We start from the raw sequence: 17,305 nt of genomic DNA, 5'->3' as shown, positions 1-17,305 counted from the left end.
CCAAGAACCGTTACACCCCTAGTGTGTGTGTATATATACATATGTGTATATATACATATATATATATATATATATATATCAGCAGATTGACTACTCACACCAAGGACTGAATGAGCCAATGACAGCTCTGTAACATACAGTCTGTAAAATCGGACAAAAGTGTGAGGCAATTTGCAGCCGCACAAATATCCTGGACTGAAAAGCCCTTAAACAGCGCCCAGGAGGTAGCCTTGCCTCTGGTACAATGAGCTCTCAAGCCCTCCAGAGGTCACAACCCCAGACTATTATAACTTAATATAACAGCTTCCACTACCCATTGAGACAGGCGCTGTCGTGATGTGGGTCTGCCTTTATGAGAATCAGCCCAAGAAACAAAAGGCTGATTTCTCTTCCTCAATGCCTTAGTTCTCTCCACAAACAAACATAGAATATGAACTGGACACAGACAATTAAGCCGCTCGTCCTCTGATGAGAAGAATGGCAGCGGGTGAAAAGCCAGCAAGTCCACCGGCTGACAGCTGTCGTTCACCTTAGGCAGAAAGGCTGGATTCATTTAAAGAGACACTCTCAACCAATCCATCGCAAAGTGCATACATGAGTGATATACAGACAAAGCATGGAGTTCACTAACTCGCTTTGCGTTCTTCAGAGCCAGTAACAAAGCTGCCTCAATTCCATACTTTCAACTGGCTCAAAGCGAGACTGATAAAGCGCGTTCAGAACCACGGACAGATCCCATGATGGAACTAGCGGTTTTGACACCCTGATCTAATGCTGTGCACCACTCATAAACCTGCAAACAAGCGGGTGTTGACCTGTTGTACTCAAGTCAATTCCCACATTACAGGCCAATATGGCAGAGAGATAAACCTTGACGGTAGAAAAGGCCCTGCCTTTATCCAAAAGTTCCTGAAGAAAACACAAAATGTCTTCCACCGAACATAAAAATGGAACAATGTATCTGTGTGCACACCACTGCTCAAACACACTCCATTTCCGATCATACGCGGAGTGCTTTGAGGCAGCCCTCATGCTCTGAATAATTTCAATCACCCTCGGGGGTAAACCTGTGACACTCAAATTTAGCCTCTCACAGGCCAAGCCCAGTGAGCTACTCATTCTGGGTCGGGGTGAAATATACCCCCCCGTGCTTGCGACAGCAAGTCCCTGTGCAGTGGGATGGGCCAAGACTGGCTGTACAAGAGTTGTATTATTTCTGCCAGCCACAGTTTCCCCGGCCAGTACGGGGCGATCAGTATGACTGAGTAACTGTATTCTCTTACTCAGAGTTGGGATGATTAATCTCAGAGGGGGAAACCTGTAAAGTAGCACGTAAGGCCACGGATGCGCTAGAGCATCCACACCCATAGGAGCACCGTCTCTCCCAGAGAGAGGAGCAGAGGGCAATGAGCATTTTCGTGCGATGCGAAGAGATCTGCTGCAGCTCACCCATATCTCTCCCACAGCTGACTCACCACCTGAGGGTGATGCTTCCACTCTCCGTACAGAGGATTCCCCTGGACAGGAGATCCACCCCTGTATTCATCACTCCCGGAACGTGTGTCGCTCGCAAAGGGAGAAAGCGCACACCACTCCGCAATTAGCATTTGTGCCAAGCTATGAAAGTCGCTGTGAACAAGTGCCCCCTTGTCTGTTCATGTATGCCACTGTTGTCGTGTTGTTCAATCTGACTAGGACATAATGGCTTTGAAGGAACAGTGCAAAGTGCTTCAATGCTAGAAACACTGTCAGTAACTCCAGAAATGTATGTGGGTGTTGTGATGCAGGCCAAACCCCATTCGCTATCCTACCTTCGCACACCACACCCCAACCTGCGAGTGATGCATCTGTTGTCACCACATTCCTCAGAGAGACAAAGGGATTCCCCCATGAAGAAAAGCGGGGATTCTCCAGTGATGGAGAGTGAGCATCCCCTCTGATGTCACTGTCACCCTGCGATTTAAGTGACAGCGAGGACGCAAGTGCTGTGCGGCTATCCAGTGCTGAAACTCTCTCATTCGCAATAGTGCCAATGAAATGACTGATACCATTGAGGCCATCAGACCCAATAGGCATAGACACAGTCTGAATGAGACTTTTTTTTCCTCTCTGAAAAAGGGACAAACAACCGCAAATCAATCCAGTGCACTCCTCAGACAGAAACGCTCGATACAGATCAGAGTTTAATCTGATACCCAGATATATTATTTCCTGCGAGGGCATCAGACAGCTCTTTGTCTCGTTTATTTTGAAACCTATTTTCTTTAAATGAGACACCAGCACTCTCGTATCGATCTCTGCTTGCTGCCATGACAGAGCACAGAGCAGTAGAACGTCTAGGTAAGCAGACACTCTGAGACCTGTTAATCTCAGTGGCGATAGCGCTGCTTCCACACACTTGCTGACCACTCTTGATGCTAATGACAGTCCGAAAGGCACTGTCAAAAAAGTGTAGGCTACTCCCTGATAAGCAAACCTTAGGAATTGTCTGTGTGACGGGTAAATGCCAATGTGAAAATATGCGTCTTTCAGATTGACTGACTTAAACAAGTCTGGGTCCTGAATCCAGATTGCTCACCTCTAAAATGGGTTGGGATCCCAAAACATGATGGCTGCAGAGCTCAAGCAGTGACTTTTCAGGGAAGGCAATTTTCAAACACCTGCCCATCTTTCTTCCTTGAATCACACTGCTGTCACATCGTAGAAACTATAGCTCTGAAAAAGGCTTTCGGTTCCACCAGGGCTTCCAGGAAGTCCATCTTCTCTCTCTCTCAGACAAACCCAGCCAAAGAGCCCATTCGCCAACAGTGGTGAGACCCATGCTGCGGCCACAGCTCTAGACGGCTCCTCTTAACGTGTGTAGGTTGAGATCCACAATGATGCAGATCCGCGTCTGGTGGCTCAGTGTCAATTTGCCACCCCATCTCCTCCATCAGCTCGGCCTGATACACTGTGAGGAGCGAGGTGGCATTAAGTGCCCTTATAGCTAGGGCTGAAGATTGGTAGATCTTCGGATAAATGGAGGCCGACAATCTCTCAGTCTGTCCCGGCAATGAAGGGGGAGTGGAAGAAAAGGCCGTCCGATGATCGGGGTGGAGGTGATTCACCACCGATGCCTCGACTGGAGGAGTGATGGACATCCCTAGATCATCCATCCCATGCACATCCAGCCTAGAGAAACCTTTAACAGGCACATTGTGAGAAAACAGCTTGTCCCAAAAATGTTGCATCTCCGTGATGCATGCTGGGACGGCAGGAATCAATTGTTTTACCGGGGCAGCATGAGACGGCAGCTGTTTACAGTCATACAGGTCTCTCTCTGCACCCTGGCCCACCTACTGTGATGGCCAGTCGATGGAGAGTTTGGCTCCAGCCGAGAATGAGCAGGAAGAATAGCAACATCCTCATCCTCCTCGCCATCATCCTCCAAAAGGCGATCATCGTCGTAATCCTCTTCCTCTTCTTCCCTGTCCCCCACCAAAGGGGCAGATTCAAAGAGAGGAGGCATATTGTTGAAAACTTTGTCCATTAAATTTCCTCAGCTGCGCTGTTCCTGCGGCTGAAGCGGGGGCTCTTTCTCCACTGGCTGCGGAGAAAAACAGGGATCCCCATTGTTCAATGCCTTGACCCGCACCTTCCTTTCCGAGACAGACGATACAGAGTTGGTGGGAATCCTTGGGCGAGATCATAGATCCATAGGAGGGATCCTTCCTCTTTGCTCCGCCACTCGGTGAGCTTGCAGTCGCCATTACAGAAACCTGAGCTCAAGAACACAGAGCCAGTTCACCTCAACGTGCCACTCGATTCTGTGTTAATCCCTGGATCTCTCCTTAATGTGATAAGACCAGTCGATCTGCCACACCATCGCGACGTGCAGGAGAGGGTAGAAGCTATAACCGCTTTTAGCTCTACCGGAAAAATATGTAAACCCGCCTTGACACGCTTGTTTACGCCTGGAGAAACAATATCGACACAGCAGAAAAATATATTCACTTCGACAGCGAATATATGCGCAAAAGAAAAAAGCCGCACTCTGCGACCTACCTGAACGGCTCGTCTAACTATCTGTTTAGCGACCACTCCTTGCGAGTCCTGCTGAGGATAGCTTACAATAGTCTCCACGGGGAAGAGAACGAGAATGAAGAAGAGACTTGTGGTGGTGTCTTATAGGGAGGTGAGGCTCTCTTATCATTGCTGTGATTGGTCTGTCAGCTGACAGACATGGTGTCATTGCTTCCAGTGTCGGATACGCCTGAGACAAATTCCCATAGTGAGATACCGAACGAATGTTAGAAAGAGAACCATTGTTTCAGATCAAAATGTTAATTGAAAATTTGTGTTTGGTGTACAAAAGCCTTAACCCTAACCTTGACCTTAACCCTACCACTAAAAGAAAACAGCATTTTTAGAATGTAAAAAAAAGTTTAATTGATTTATGAATAGGTTTTCCAATAGAGGATGTCTGCGAATGACAATAAGATGTCACATTTAGCTCTTTTTTGAGAACAAACTTGCCCCCAGACTAAAGCTAAGTACATACACACAGACAGATTTGCTTTCAGATCTACACAGTTCATTTCAGGTCAGTATCTTTTTGGAAGCTTTTAAATGTGTTTGTGTAAAAACAGTGTTTGAATAATTGACTAACAGCTCATCTAATGACTGTACTCAGATAAGTTCTGCTCAGCGACTCAGTTTGAGTGTGGAAACCATCGCTGTATCTCCAGCAGCTGGGTGTGTGATGGGGCAGATGACTGCGGAGATGGCACTGATGAGGACAGCAGATGCAGTGAGTCCACATCATTAAAAACAGCATGGAACAATATTCACACTAAACTTCCATAATGTGACATATTTCAGAGTGGAACAGGAAACTGAGAAGGAAATCATGTGGGGTGGGGCTTGGTTTATCCAATAGGATTTGAATAAATCATGAAAAGTAGGCTATTATACAGTATCTTAGGGATAATTATAAAGTAATAAACCCTGAAAGGGTGTTGAGGACACATAGTGGAGAGGTTTATAGGTTGTAGTGTTTTCAATTTAGCAAAAGGTGAATATAATTTACAAATCACTATTTGTTTTTATTAGAATTAGCATACTGTCCCAACTTTTTTGGAATTGGGGTTGTAATAAATGGAGATTAAATATTGATTTGAGTTTAAATCATTTTATTATGTGAAAAGATAGAGACCATAGAGTGTCCATTTATACAGTGTTGCCAATGACAATTTCTGAATGACGTATTTCTGTACTATTTCAGCTGAATGCCATGAATGACCAGTGTAATAGCTGTGTAATAACAAATGTTTCCAGCCCACAAGGCCTTGGTAACATCAGCAGAAAATGTGGCGAAAGTTATTGTATTTTTGCAAATGTTAATAGAAAAAAAATTATGCTTTAGAATAATGTGTACTGATGAATTTTGCACAATAAGACCAAAGCTATTGTTTTTTTATTAAAGGAATATTCCGGGTTCGATACAAGTTAAGCTTAATCAACAGTATCTGTGGCATAATGTTGAGTACTACCAAAATTAATTTAGACCCATCCCTCCTTTTCTTTAAAAAAAGCAAAAATCGAGGCAACAGTGAGGCACTTACAATGGAAGTGAATGTGGCCAATTTTTGGAGGGATTAACGGCAGAAATGTAAAGCTCATAATTTTATAAAAGCACTTACATTAATTCTCCTGTTAAAACTCATGTATTATTTGAGCTGTAAAGTTGTTTAAATGTACATTTATACAGTCATTTTAAGGTTTTAGGGTTTGTTGACATTACATAATCATGGTAACGAAGTTGTAAAATTGGCTATAACTTTACACAGAAAAGGTTAGTAAGTGATGTTATCACACTACAATCATGTCCACATGAATATTGTTTATGTCTTGTGGTTATACTTTTGAAAAAGAGAGTATTTTAACGTTCAGAAATTGGCCCCCATTGACTTCCATTGTAAGTGCCTCACTGTAACCCAGTTTTTTGCTTTTTTTAAAGAAAAGGAGGGTCAGTTTTTATTTCATCTTGCTCAGGAAGCAACAATGACAAAAACTTTAATTTTTTTATGTCTGACGTTGTTTAATTCTGAATGAAGCTGAATCATGTGATGTCCTCATGTGTTGTTTTAACTCAGAGAATAAGACGTGCAGTGCTGACGTGTTTCAGTGTCCAGACTCACACAAGTGTGTCCCTCAGCGCTGGGTGTGTGACGGAGACAGAGACTGTCCTGACGGAGCGGATGAGAGCATGAAGGCTGGATGTGGTGAGCTGTCCTGTCAAAAAAACGTATTTCTATAGTGCAAATACTTGGATGCTGGATACTGTTGTTATGTATGTCAGTTTAATACATTAATACACCAGATGGCTTTATGATAAACTAATCGAGGAAAGTGTAATATAGACCAACTCGAACAATATCATTAACAGTGTTGGGGCGTATCAAACTACAAGTATTTTTTTCATTGGTTTAAGGAAGTGATGTCTTTTTCCCTTGAACATTTCCAGCTAGTTGTCAAACTCATTCAAAACAACAGCGGTAGGTGCTTAATTCATAGACTATAACACAGTTAACGTTTCTAATATAACACGATTGGAATAGAATGTCATTATTAAAATTTGGACCATGCTGTTCGGTGGCTGGATGCTCTCTGGATGCGTGAAACTAATGGAAATTAAAGTGTTTTGATTGCTGAAAAAGCAACCTCAAATGAAATGAACCGCAGCAGTTAAGCATGATGGCTGGATACCTGCATACTCTGGTAGATGAACAACATTTTTGCCAACGAAAAGTAAGTTTGATAGGTAGAAGGTGCATTCCAGTTGACCGTTAGGGTCCTCCGAATTGGACTTCACACGGTATTCAGCCATCTTAAGGGAGATTCCAATCCGAAGGGAGCATTTATGTTCAGTTGGAAGGGCACTTCAAACGGCACAGGGAATAAGTGAACATTGATACATCACTTCACAGGAAGTGGAGAGGGAAATTTACCCACCATTCATTGCGAACCAATAGAATACTGACGTAGTTTGTCTAAAATAAATGCTAAAATCAAATAAACGAAAGGAGTTTGAGACACTGTCGTTTAAATTATGCTTAATTTACCTAAGGTGTGCTTTCTATGTGTTTGTGCTTGATTCAAAGCGCACGAGATGTGACCGTTACATCCATTTTCATGACAATTGGTCATATAACAGTTAAGAAGACACTGATATTATACACTGCCTGGCCAAAAAAAAAAAGTTGCCATTTGGATTTAAGGCAGTGTTATGATCTAGGGTTGCTTCAGTTGGTCAGGTCTAGGCTCAGCAACGTTCCCTATCTGTCACTCACTTGACATTGTGTCGATGTAGTGACACTAGGGGTCACTCTTGGGAGCCCGAGACACCTCTGGTCTTTGATAAAAGGCCAATGAAAATTGCCGAGTGGTATTTGCATGCCACTCCCCCGGACATACGGGTATAAAAGCAGCTGGTATGCAACCACTCATTCAGATTTTCTCTTCGGAGCCGAACGGTCATGCTCATTGAGCTGAATACTACTGTTCATTCACCTCTGACGGTGCATTTCGGCGGCTTCTCCCTCTTCTGCACTGGTGCACTGCAGAGAACGCCCCTGGGCACTTCGGCAGAAAAACTAGAGAGTATATTTTCTGAAAGAGCTTTTTTCCCCTCTAAAAGAGTATATATTTCTCTAATAGAGCACACACACGGAACGTCTTTGTAGAGCTGAGGAGGGCAGGGCCGGGCTGGAATGAGACACACCCGGTCCCCAATCAGCCTGATGGGGCGCGCGAGGGATAAAGGCGGCCGGGGACGACAGTTCGAGAGAGAGAGAATTACAGACAGCTGTGCTGTGTTTTTGGTTGTGTGTTTTTAGTTAATAAATTATTATTTAAGTTGTCAAGCCGGCCCCGCCCTCCTCAGCTCTACAGTCTTTTTAAAGATTCGTCTTTTTAAAGATGCCTTTCCAATTGTGTGTTATTCCTGGTTGCGGTCGTTATCTCTTAACTTCGGATGGTCATGATCGCTGTCTTTCGTGTCTGGGCGCGACCCACACGGAGGCAGCGTTTGTGAATGGTTCATATTCTCACTGCGAGAACATGACCATGGCAATGTTGCGGTTGCGCCTCGGTCCTTCTACCTACGGGTATGAGGCCAGCGTGGCTAGCACTCGATTTGGGGACCCCAGTGGGATCGTCTCCGTCGGGTATCCCCCCGCGGACCTCCCATGCCCCAGCACGCTCGTCTGCCCCAATCGGGCTTCCGGATGAGTTCACCGGCTCGTCTCACGGCGAGTCTGGCTTCTTGTTCGGAGCCCGCGAAGATGATGAGCTCTCGAGTGCAGCATCGGAGAGCGGGCTTGTCCAGTCGGACGCAGAAGCCTCAGCTGGGCTTACCCCTTCGGGGACGATTGCCCAGTCACAGGCCGATGCCGAAATGACGGACATGCTTTCCCGGGCGGCCGCGAGCGTCGGGTTAGAGTGGAACCCTCCGCTCTCCCCTGAACCCTCGTGGCTTGATGATTGGTTTCTGGGCTCGCGGCGCCGCTCAAAGCAGCCACGCCCCGCTCCAGTGCCATTCTTCCCGGAAGTGTATGAGGAGCTGACGAAGTCGTGGGAGGTACCTTTTACTGCCCGGCCCCGACTCCGCAGTTCCCCCGCTCTCACTACCCTCGATGGCGGGGCGGCCAGGGGCTATACGGCGATTCCCCCGGTGGATAAGGCGCTCGCGGTGCACCTATGCCCACAGAGCGCTGCCACCTGGCACAGACGCCCTAAGATCCCGTCCAAGCTCTGTAGGCTCACATCGTCCCTGACGGCTAAAGCCTACATTGCTGCTGGACAAGCCGCCTCTGCCCTGCACGCCATGGCTCTCCTGCAGGTCCAGCAAGCCAAGGCGCTGAAAGAACTGCACGAGGGTAGTTCCGCCCCAGATTTGATGCAGGAACTGCGCTCGGCGACCAACCTCGCTCTCCGAGTGACGAAGGTCACGGCACGGTCTCTCGGCAGACGATGGCCACACTAGTGGTCCAGGAGCGCCACCTTTGGCTCAACCTGGTCGAGATGGGTGAGGCCGACAAGACACGGTTCCTTGCTGCCCCCATTTCCCAGGCAGGCCTATTCGGCGACACCGTCGAGGATTTTGCCCAGCAGTTCTCGGCGGTGAAGCAGCATCGACTTCCTGCGGTGGGCTTCCTGCGGTGGGCTCCACGCCTTCCTGCCCGTCCGGCACATCCTGCCCCGGCACGCTCAAGATCCTGCACCCCGTCTGCTCGTTGCTAAGGGCGTCCCCCTGCGGTGACTGCACCGGCTCTGCCGCAGCCTGCCTCATCAGCCCGGCCCCGGCGTGGAGCCCACCGCAGGAAGCCGACGCCACCCGTCTCACAGCCGGTGCCGAAGAACCCACGGAGGTCCTCAAAGCATCCCTGAGATGGGCGACCCAGGGACGAGGGAACCCACTCACGTGGAGCTGGTAAGAAGACCACTCCATCCCCCGGTGGAGGGCTGGGTGGAAAATCTTTTGTTGCCTTTTTGTTTGATTTCGCCACAAAAGAGCGGCTTCCTTCCTCCCTGGGTCACATACCCGGTGTGTACGGTCGTCACCATGACTACCGTCCACAGGCTTTTTCTTGCAGGATTGGCGCTCCAGTGGTGGCCTTTCTGCCCCTGAGCGCCCAGCTGTGGCACACACTGATGTGGCAGTCTCCACGGGTTACGAGGACAGGTCTCTTCCTCCTCCCAGGCTGTCCTGGGGGTGGTCACAAGGAGCCAGGTAAGTGCTTCGATGTCCCTAGACTCAGCACGTCCACGACGTGGTGTGGCACCTCGTGCTTCGCCCCGCCGCGAGGCCCCACCTGCCGGTACGTCTGACGACGTTGTCCCCTTGGTCCCCCTCGCGCAGAACTTGGACGCGAGGCTCGCGCTTTCCAATCTGTCGCGATGGCTGATCCGGACCGTCCGACTCGGCTATGCGATTCAGTTCGCCAGGCGCCCGCCCAGGTTCAGCGGTATATATATTGGAGCTGAAGACGTGCGCCATTTATTCCCAGTAGTTTTCACAAACTTTGTTCCCTGGTTGACTTCCTCCGAGCCCTGTGGCAGTCGAGTTTTCGGAGAGACTCGCTGCCAGCCCAGTACACGTGCTTATTAAGAGTACTGTTCCGGGGTAGGTGCTCCGCATGTGGCGGTTCCCTGTAAGGCTAACCCCATGCGATATATATCTTCTGCTAGTTCGTTTCCCTTTTGGCAAACTGCGTCTTCCTTGGGCAGAGCCCCTCTGCCCCAGTCTCCATGTTTGTAGTAACTCCTCCCCATTGGGCAGGATCTACCTTGAAGACTCTCCACATGGTTGGAAAGACCATGTGACATATTCTTCCACTTAAATATCCCCCCCTCCCTTTGGGCGAGGTGTGGTCTCCGCGGTGTCTTCCCTTGGGAGGGACACCCCCCGACTTGACCTGGCGGCCCAGTCGGATAATCCCCCTTCTTTTTTAGGGAGTGGAAAAAAAAGAAGGGGAAAAGAGGCCACGACTGGGTTAAGCCTGTCTCTATCTTTTGGGTAGTCGACTTGTCCCCAAAAAGGGCCGTTCGACACTCATAACTATGTTGGGGGAGGTTACATGTCGACCTGGTGTGCTGGCTATGAGGCACACAGTAGTCTGCCCACCACACACCGCCAGTTCACGTAACACAGTTCAGCCAATTGTGGTGTTTCGTATAGGGACTCCTAGTGTCACTACATCGACACAACGTCGAGTGAGTGACAGATAGGGAACGTCATGGTTACTTGTGTAACCTCCGTTCCTTGATGGAGGGAACGAGACGTTGTGTCCCTCCTGCCACAACGCTGAACTACCCGCTGAAATGGCCGAATATTATATCGGCTCCTCAGCATAAAACCTGAATGAGTGGTTGCATACCAGCTCCTTTTATACCCGTATGTTCGGGGGAGTTGCATGCAAATTCCACTCGCCAATTTTCATTGGCCTTTTATCAAAGACCAGAGGTGTCTCGGGCTCCCAAGAGTGACCCCTAGTGTCACTACATCGACACAACGTCTCGTTCCCTCCATCAGGGAACGGAGGTTACACAAGTAACCATGACATTATGTGACAATAAAATGAATTCAGCTGACTACCTGAATTTACTGAATGACCAGGTTATCCCATCAATGGATTTTTTATTTCCCTGATGGCACAGGCATATTCCAGGACAACAATGCCAAGATTCATCAGGCTCAAATTGTGAAAGAGTGGTTCAGGGAGCATGAGGAATGATTTTCACACATGAATTGGCCACCACAGAGTCCTGACCTTAACCCCATTGAAAGTCTTTGGTATGTGCAGGAAACGACTTTACGAAGTGGTTCGACTCTCCCATTATCGATAAAAGATAGCTTACTTGAACCCCGTGATCAGCGCAACTCAAGCGTTGTCTGTGTTTGATGATGTTGCAGGATATTCCAAATGAACTAATTATGTTAAGTGAAGTGGACTTCAACAGATATCCCATGCTCAGTGAGTTGGGAGCAGTGATAACTGCGTAGGAACCCTGCGGATTGGAACACACCTAGAGTTTAGCTGGCTAGTTAAGTCAGAGTATTTCTTTACGTGCTCTAAAAGTGACTGTACAGTACATCGCTTCCATTATAATGAATGAAGCTGTGCAAGTAATTTACATTTAGTCATTTAGCAGATGCTTTTATCCAAAGCGACTTACTAATAAGGATCAAAACAAGCAATTTGTCACATAAAAGTTAACTATATCTGCTGAATCGAACTACCAAGATTTCAGAGTAGCTGGAGTAGAAGCTAGCATAGAATAAAGAGACACACAAGAAACGTTTTTTATAATAAAAAAAAAACCCTACCTTGTCTGCAAGTCACGCCCTTACAGCGTTAACAGCTTCATTGATTATAATAGGAGCGATCCAATAGTCCAGATCTTTCCACTGAGGAAATAATTGTGAGCATCTAAACTATGACACAATTTCATCGACTCTTTTGCGTAGATGCGCTCAGTATAAACAACACGTCTGGAGTAGTCACTTCAGGTAAACATTTGTTATTTGAGAAAATTTGTTATTTAAAGGATTCAGTAATGACACCTCATTGTTTATTTTCAGTTGCACATACCGTGTTTGTTTAGCTAGACTCTTAAATTAAGAGTTAGTGATTTTATTATTTTGACAGTTTTGGGTTATAAAAATGCCACTACCAGAAATACTTCAGGGCAAGACATGCACAGTAGCATTCTAATTCCTTTGTTATTGTTTACATCCTTGAAATGGTCTATAGCTGCGTTGATTTTACAACAATGTAGCTGTTCCAGAAACAAGCTACTTTTTCCAACAAGTTGTGTAGCGTGACAAAACTGACCAAATGTAATGTTGTATTGTGCACATGGCCTTTATAGCTGAGCAAACAGAAGTACATTTGAACAAACCCCTAAACCTAGGGATATTAAACTTTTGATCCTTGACCATTTGTGCTACTGACTTGAATGATACCTCAAGTCGTGCAGTTCGTTGAAGAGAGAGGTGTACTATTACATTTCTAAGAGATCAGATTTGGAATTTTAGCGTTGTAGTGTTAATTATCTTTTGAAATGTAATTCTGTCTCACTAATTGAGATCTTCTAATTAAAAAAATTATTATAATTAAATTTTTATTAAATTATTTCAATAAAAATCGAATAGTTAGATATTTATAACGATATTGTCTCCTTAAGCAGCATCAGTGTAGTTACTTTTTGTTAGTACCATGTAGTGTACAGTAGCTAACTACTTTTTTAAAGGTTAACTTGACTGTAGAACTACATGTATTATGAGTATCTTGTAGCTTGACAAACTAGTTTAACAGTAGCTTCCAAAGTACTACACAGTAATCCATGATGTACATGTTTGTTTTTATGATTTTTTGATTTTTGTTTTGTTTTTGTTCTGTTCTATTCAGTGTTCAATAACACTTGTAAGGCAGGAGAGTTCATGTGTCAGAACAGACAGTGTATCCCCAAACACTTCGTCTGTGACCATGACAACGACTGTGGCGATGGCTCTGATGAATCTATGGAGTGCGGTATGTCCATAATTATTTCAATCAAGAGAATTATCAAGCTAAAGATTGTTTTATGAGCTTGTGAAATGTGTAATTAGATTAATCATGTTTGGCAAATGATTCATAAAGGTGTTATGATACTTAAGTCTCACCAGTTGATGTTTCCAACAATGGTTTAATAGTCAAGCGATATGAAAATGTATGCATACATAAATTGTCTTCATAATGACAAAACGTGACATTGTGTACACAATTACAATGCAGTGTACTTTGCTTGAATATAACAGTATTATTAGGGACAGCTAAAACAAGGGGTGGGGGGTGGGGATTAATTTGGTAATACTTTGCAATAAGGTTCCATTCGTTAACATTAGTTAATGCATTAGCTATCATGAACAAACAATTAACAATATATATTTTTTACAGCATTTATTAATCTTTGTTAATGTTAGTTAATAAAAATACAATTGTTCATTGTTAGTTCATGTTAGTTCATAGTGCATTAACTAATGTTAACTAATACAACTTTTGATTTAAAATGTTTTAGTATATGTTGAAATTAACATAAACCAAGAATAATAAATGCTGTAAAATTATTGTTCATTGTTAGTTCATGTTAGTTCATAGTGCTTTAACTAATGTTAACAAATACAGCTTTTGATTTAAAAAAATTATGAGTATACTGTATGTTGAAATTAACATTAAGATTAACAAATGCTGTTAAAGTATTGTTCATTGTTAATTCATGTTATCTAATGTTGTTAACTAAAGTTCACAAATGGAACCTTATTGTAAAGTGTTACCATTATTTTAATATATCTGCACCCATTACTTCAGTATTATGTTTCTAATGACTTCACTGTGTTATTTGCAATACTGTATATTCAGTCTGGAATTTGTCTTTGCAGAGTATCCTGCCTGTAAGGCCAATGAGTTCCGCTGTGATAACGGCCGCTGTCTCATCCAGAAATCCTGGGAGTGTGACGGAGAGTTTGACTGTCATGATCACTCAGATGAAGCTCCAAAAAACCCTCAATGCAAAGGCCCTGGTACAAAAAATAACAATATTCCTGCTGTATTACTTGATAACTGGGGCTTCATTTATAAAGACGTTCATAAAATTATCTTAAATATGAAGGTATGACAGTTTACTAAATGTTCCTTGAAACGATTTATAAAACGTCCGTACGCATGAAGAAATGTTCCTAGATACATCCCACTTTATAAATCGCAGTTCAACTTAAAAACATGCTACATGAACAAACACATGTACTCCACCTACAGAACGCCCACAAACATCCTAATATGTTGAGACAGAATACAATAAAAATGCATGCACAAGTTATTCATTCGTTCATTCATTCATTCATTCATTCATTCATCTGGAATGTTTATGTGCGGTTGGCAACATTTTCTAAAAAAGTGAGCTACCGGTTTCATATAATGCAGCATATTCAGCATAAGCACAACATTTTTTTGTATGCATTCTTGTCAGTTGACGTAACTGCGTAGGCCGAGCAGTGTGCAAATGTATTAACATAACATAGGCAGAATCAGACAATTTACAATCTTGGTTGTGTTTTCTTTAACTTTGTTTAGTTTTGTTCATGGTTATTGAGCATCTGTCACATAAGGTAGAAAATTAGAAAAAATATTGAATCTTTACAAATGACAAAAAATGCAGTATGAGTAACATTAGAAAGGTTTTGGAAAACCAAAGGGTTAAAGTTATGATATAAACCTGCTTTTTATAGATTGGTAATACCGTGCATTTATCGTCAAATCAAGTATTCGTATATTGCTGACGCGAATCTGTGAATCTGAATCTGTGAATCTCTTTTTTTACTTCAAGCAGAGAAGAAATGTAATGACACGGCGTATGCGTGCAGGAACGGTAAATGCGTCAACGAGACGTTACTTTGCAATCATAACGATGACTGTGGTGATGGTACTGACGAACTGAACTGCTTCATTAATGAATGTCTGAACAGTAAACTGAGCGGCTGCTCCCAGCTGTGTGAAGATCTAAAGATCGGCTTCAAGGTAATGACTCATATCACTCTTATGTGTGTTTGGACACCCATAGAAAATAAATTCCCTGTAAACACACTTTCACACCCTCACTAGTTTATTTAATTTGTCTACTAACAATGTGCTACAGTGACTATACATTCATCACAGGAGAATTTTCTGGACTCATTTGTCTTGTAAGACTAATTTCATAACTAGAATTTTATGTATCCTAAATACAATTAAATAATATGTTTACATGCTCTTTGTAAAATTTGACAAACTTACAGCATAATTGGAAATGAGATACATTAAAAATATTGTGCGATTAATTGTGCAATTAATAACCTTAATTTGTTTTTTCTCCTTTTGGTAACCAAGTACTGAAAAAAAAAATTCAGTGTTAAAATTGTTGGATGTGGTGAAAATGATACCACAACTGAGGGGCAGTCAAAGGTTGTGCAAAAATGAGTAAAAAATATTTATTTTGATAGATTTTCATATTTTAATGTTGAAAGTTAAACAATAAAATCGATACATAAAAGGCATGGTAAAATGTTTCTAAGACATTTTTAATGTGACCTTCTTTTAACAAAAAGAAATAAGTTAAAATCTGTTACTGTAGTTTAAAAAAAAAATGAAGCTCTGAAACATTAAAGCACCTGAAGTTGAAGAAACGCTCAACACTATGAATTCAACAGGATCCCTTTTAAATAGTCCTTGATTGTATGATATTATGTGTAGATAATGCACAAATAAATGCTTGCACAAAGTGATCCTGGTGTTGTGTTGTTTGTGTCTCCAGTGCAGATGTCATCCTGGCTTCAGACTGAAGGATGATGGGAAGACGTGTGTAGATGTGGACGAGTGCACAAGCATCTATCCCTGCACACAGCACTGCATCAACACACACGGCAGCTTCCGCTGTTTATGTGTGGACGGGTTTCAGCTCAGTCCCACAGATCCCACTGTATGCAAGTCCACCTCAGGTATGACTCTCAAAGCCCACCTTCCCTACATAGTTCTGGGCATCGTTTCCCAATAACAATCGATCTTAGCAGTTAAGAGCATTTTCTACGAGTGATTTTACGAAAGTTCGTTATTTTTTATGTGCGTTTCCCAATACTGCAATTAACATGAATGTGCGAGGATGCGCTTTAAGTGCTACTTGAGAGAGTCGCTGCCCATGCGACAGTGCTGAAATGTGAATGTACAGTGCTGCTCGTCATTGTAACTTCATTATATTTGTCCGTAACCTCGCTAATATTTGTTTAAAATTATTTTCTCAAATATTCAACCTAATTGACTACATGCTTACATATTGTTTTACAATTATTTTGTGCAGAACGATCTATTTCTTTTACACAATCTGCTTCCATAATGTAATGTTGTTGGCTGCTGGCAATGACTATGACGAAGACGTGAAGATGAAGAACCCAAGTGCAGTTTATTAAATATAAACAATAAACCCTAACTACAAACGTGAAACGTGAAACATGAACTTGGACTAAACTAGACTAGACTTGGCTTGACTATGGCTTGACTATGGCTTGACTATGGCTTGACTATGGCTTGACTATGGCTTGACTATGGCGTACCAAACACATTCATCACATTCAATACTTGACAACTACACAATGGAAAACATGAGGCTTAAATACATGGACATGGGGGAACATAAACCAATGAACAAACAGAACTCATAACAAGCTAATTAAAAAATAACCCAATGAAAACATGACACATGAACATGGAGGGAAAACAAGACATCACATGACTAGGGAAACAGGAACACATGACATGAAACAGGAACTAGAATTTCAAAATAAAAGACATGAATCAACAGAATACACATGAAACATTATCAGGTGAGTATTTGTAATATTTTGTTTTCACACATTTCTCTCTATATGAAAGCTTCCAGGATTAGTGAAGACAGCAGAGGCCCTTTGTAAGATCCTGCTAATTACAAGCATTCATTGAATATTACGAGGTTCACTGTGTTATCACGCAGCGCAAAATAAGGAGACGTTTAGAAGATATGCTTTAGGGACATTCACCAATAAAGCGGAGGTCTGCTCTTTACTCCCAAAATTGATAAAGGTGACAGCAATGCTGCATGTGCGGTGCTACACAACTTGTAGTGTTGGCGAGAGCGCCTTTAGGTGCCAGATAGGAAGAGAAGACAAGTATAGTCAGTATATACTGACGATTGACTTTTTTCTCCTCTCTCTGATTTT

At 43.4% G+C, this 17,305-nt stretch overlaps 1 protein-coding gene across 1 annotated transcript in view; it reads left to right on the top strand.

The window, feature by feature from the left end:
- The window catches only part of lrp1aa (low density lipoprotein receptor-related protein 1Aa), a 396,987-nt gene that overhangs the window by 314,414 nt on the left and 65,268 nt on the right, over positions 1-17,305 (top strand). Inside the window, exons 51-56 of the mRNA XM_051676564.1 lie at positions 4,673-4,789; positions 6,135-6,263; positions 12,954-13,076; positions 13,964-14,104; positions 14,908-15,098; positions 15,871-16,054. Of these exons, the coding sequence (XP_051532524.1) occupies positions 4,673-4,789; positions 6,135-6,263; positions 12,954-13,076; positions 13,964-14,104; positions 14,908-15,098; positions 15,871-16,054 (885 nt within the window). The remainder of the gene's footprint in view (positions 1-4,672; positions 4,790-6,134; positions 6,264-12,953; positions 13,077-13,963; positions 14,105-14,907; positions 15,099-15,870; positions 16,055-17,305) is intronic.

This window comes from Myxocyprinus asiaticus, chromosome 37 (assembly GCF_019703515.2).
Source record: "Myxocyprinus asiaticus isolate MX2 ecotype Aquarium Trade chromosome 37, UBuf_Myxa_2, whole genome shotgun sequence".
In the NCBI taxonomy this organism is placed as follows: domain Eukaryota; kingdom Metazoa; phylum Chordata; class Actinopteri; order Cypriniformes; family Catostomidae; genus Myxocyprinus; species Myxocyprinus asiaticus.
Note: the sequence above shows the minus strand (reverse complement) of the source record. Positions and strands in the feature narration are given on the sequence as shown.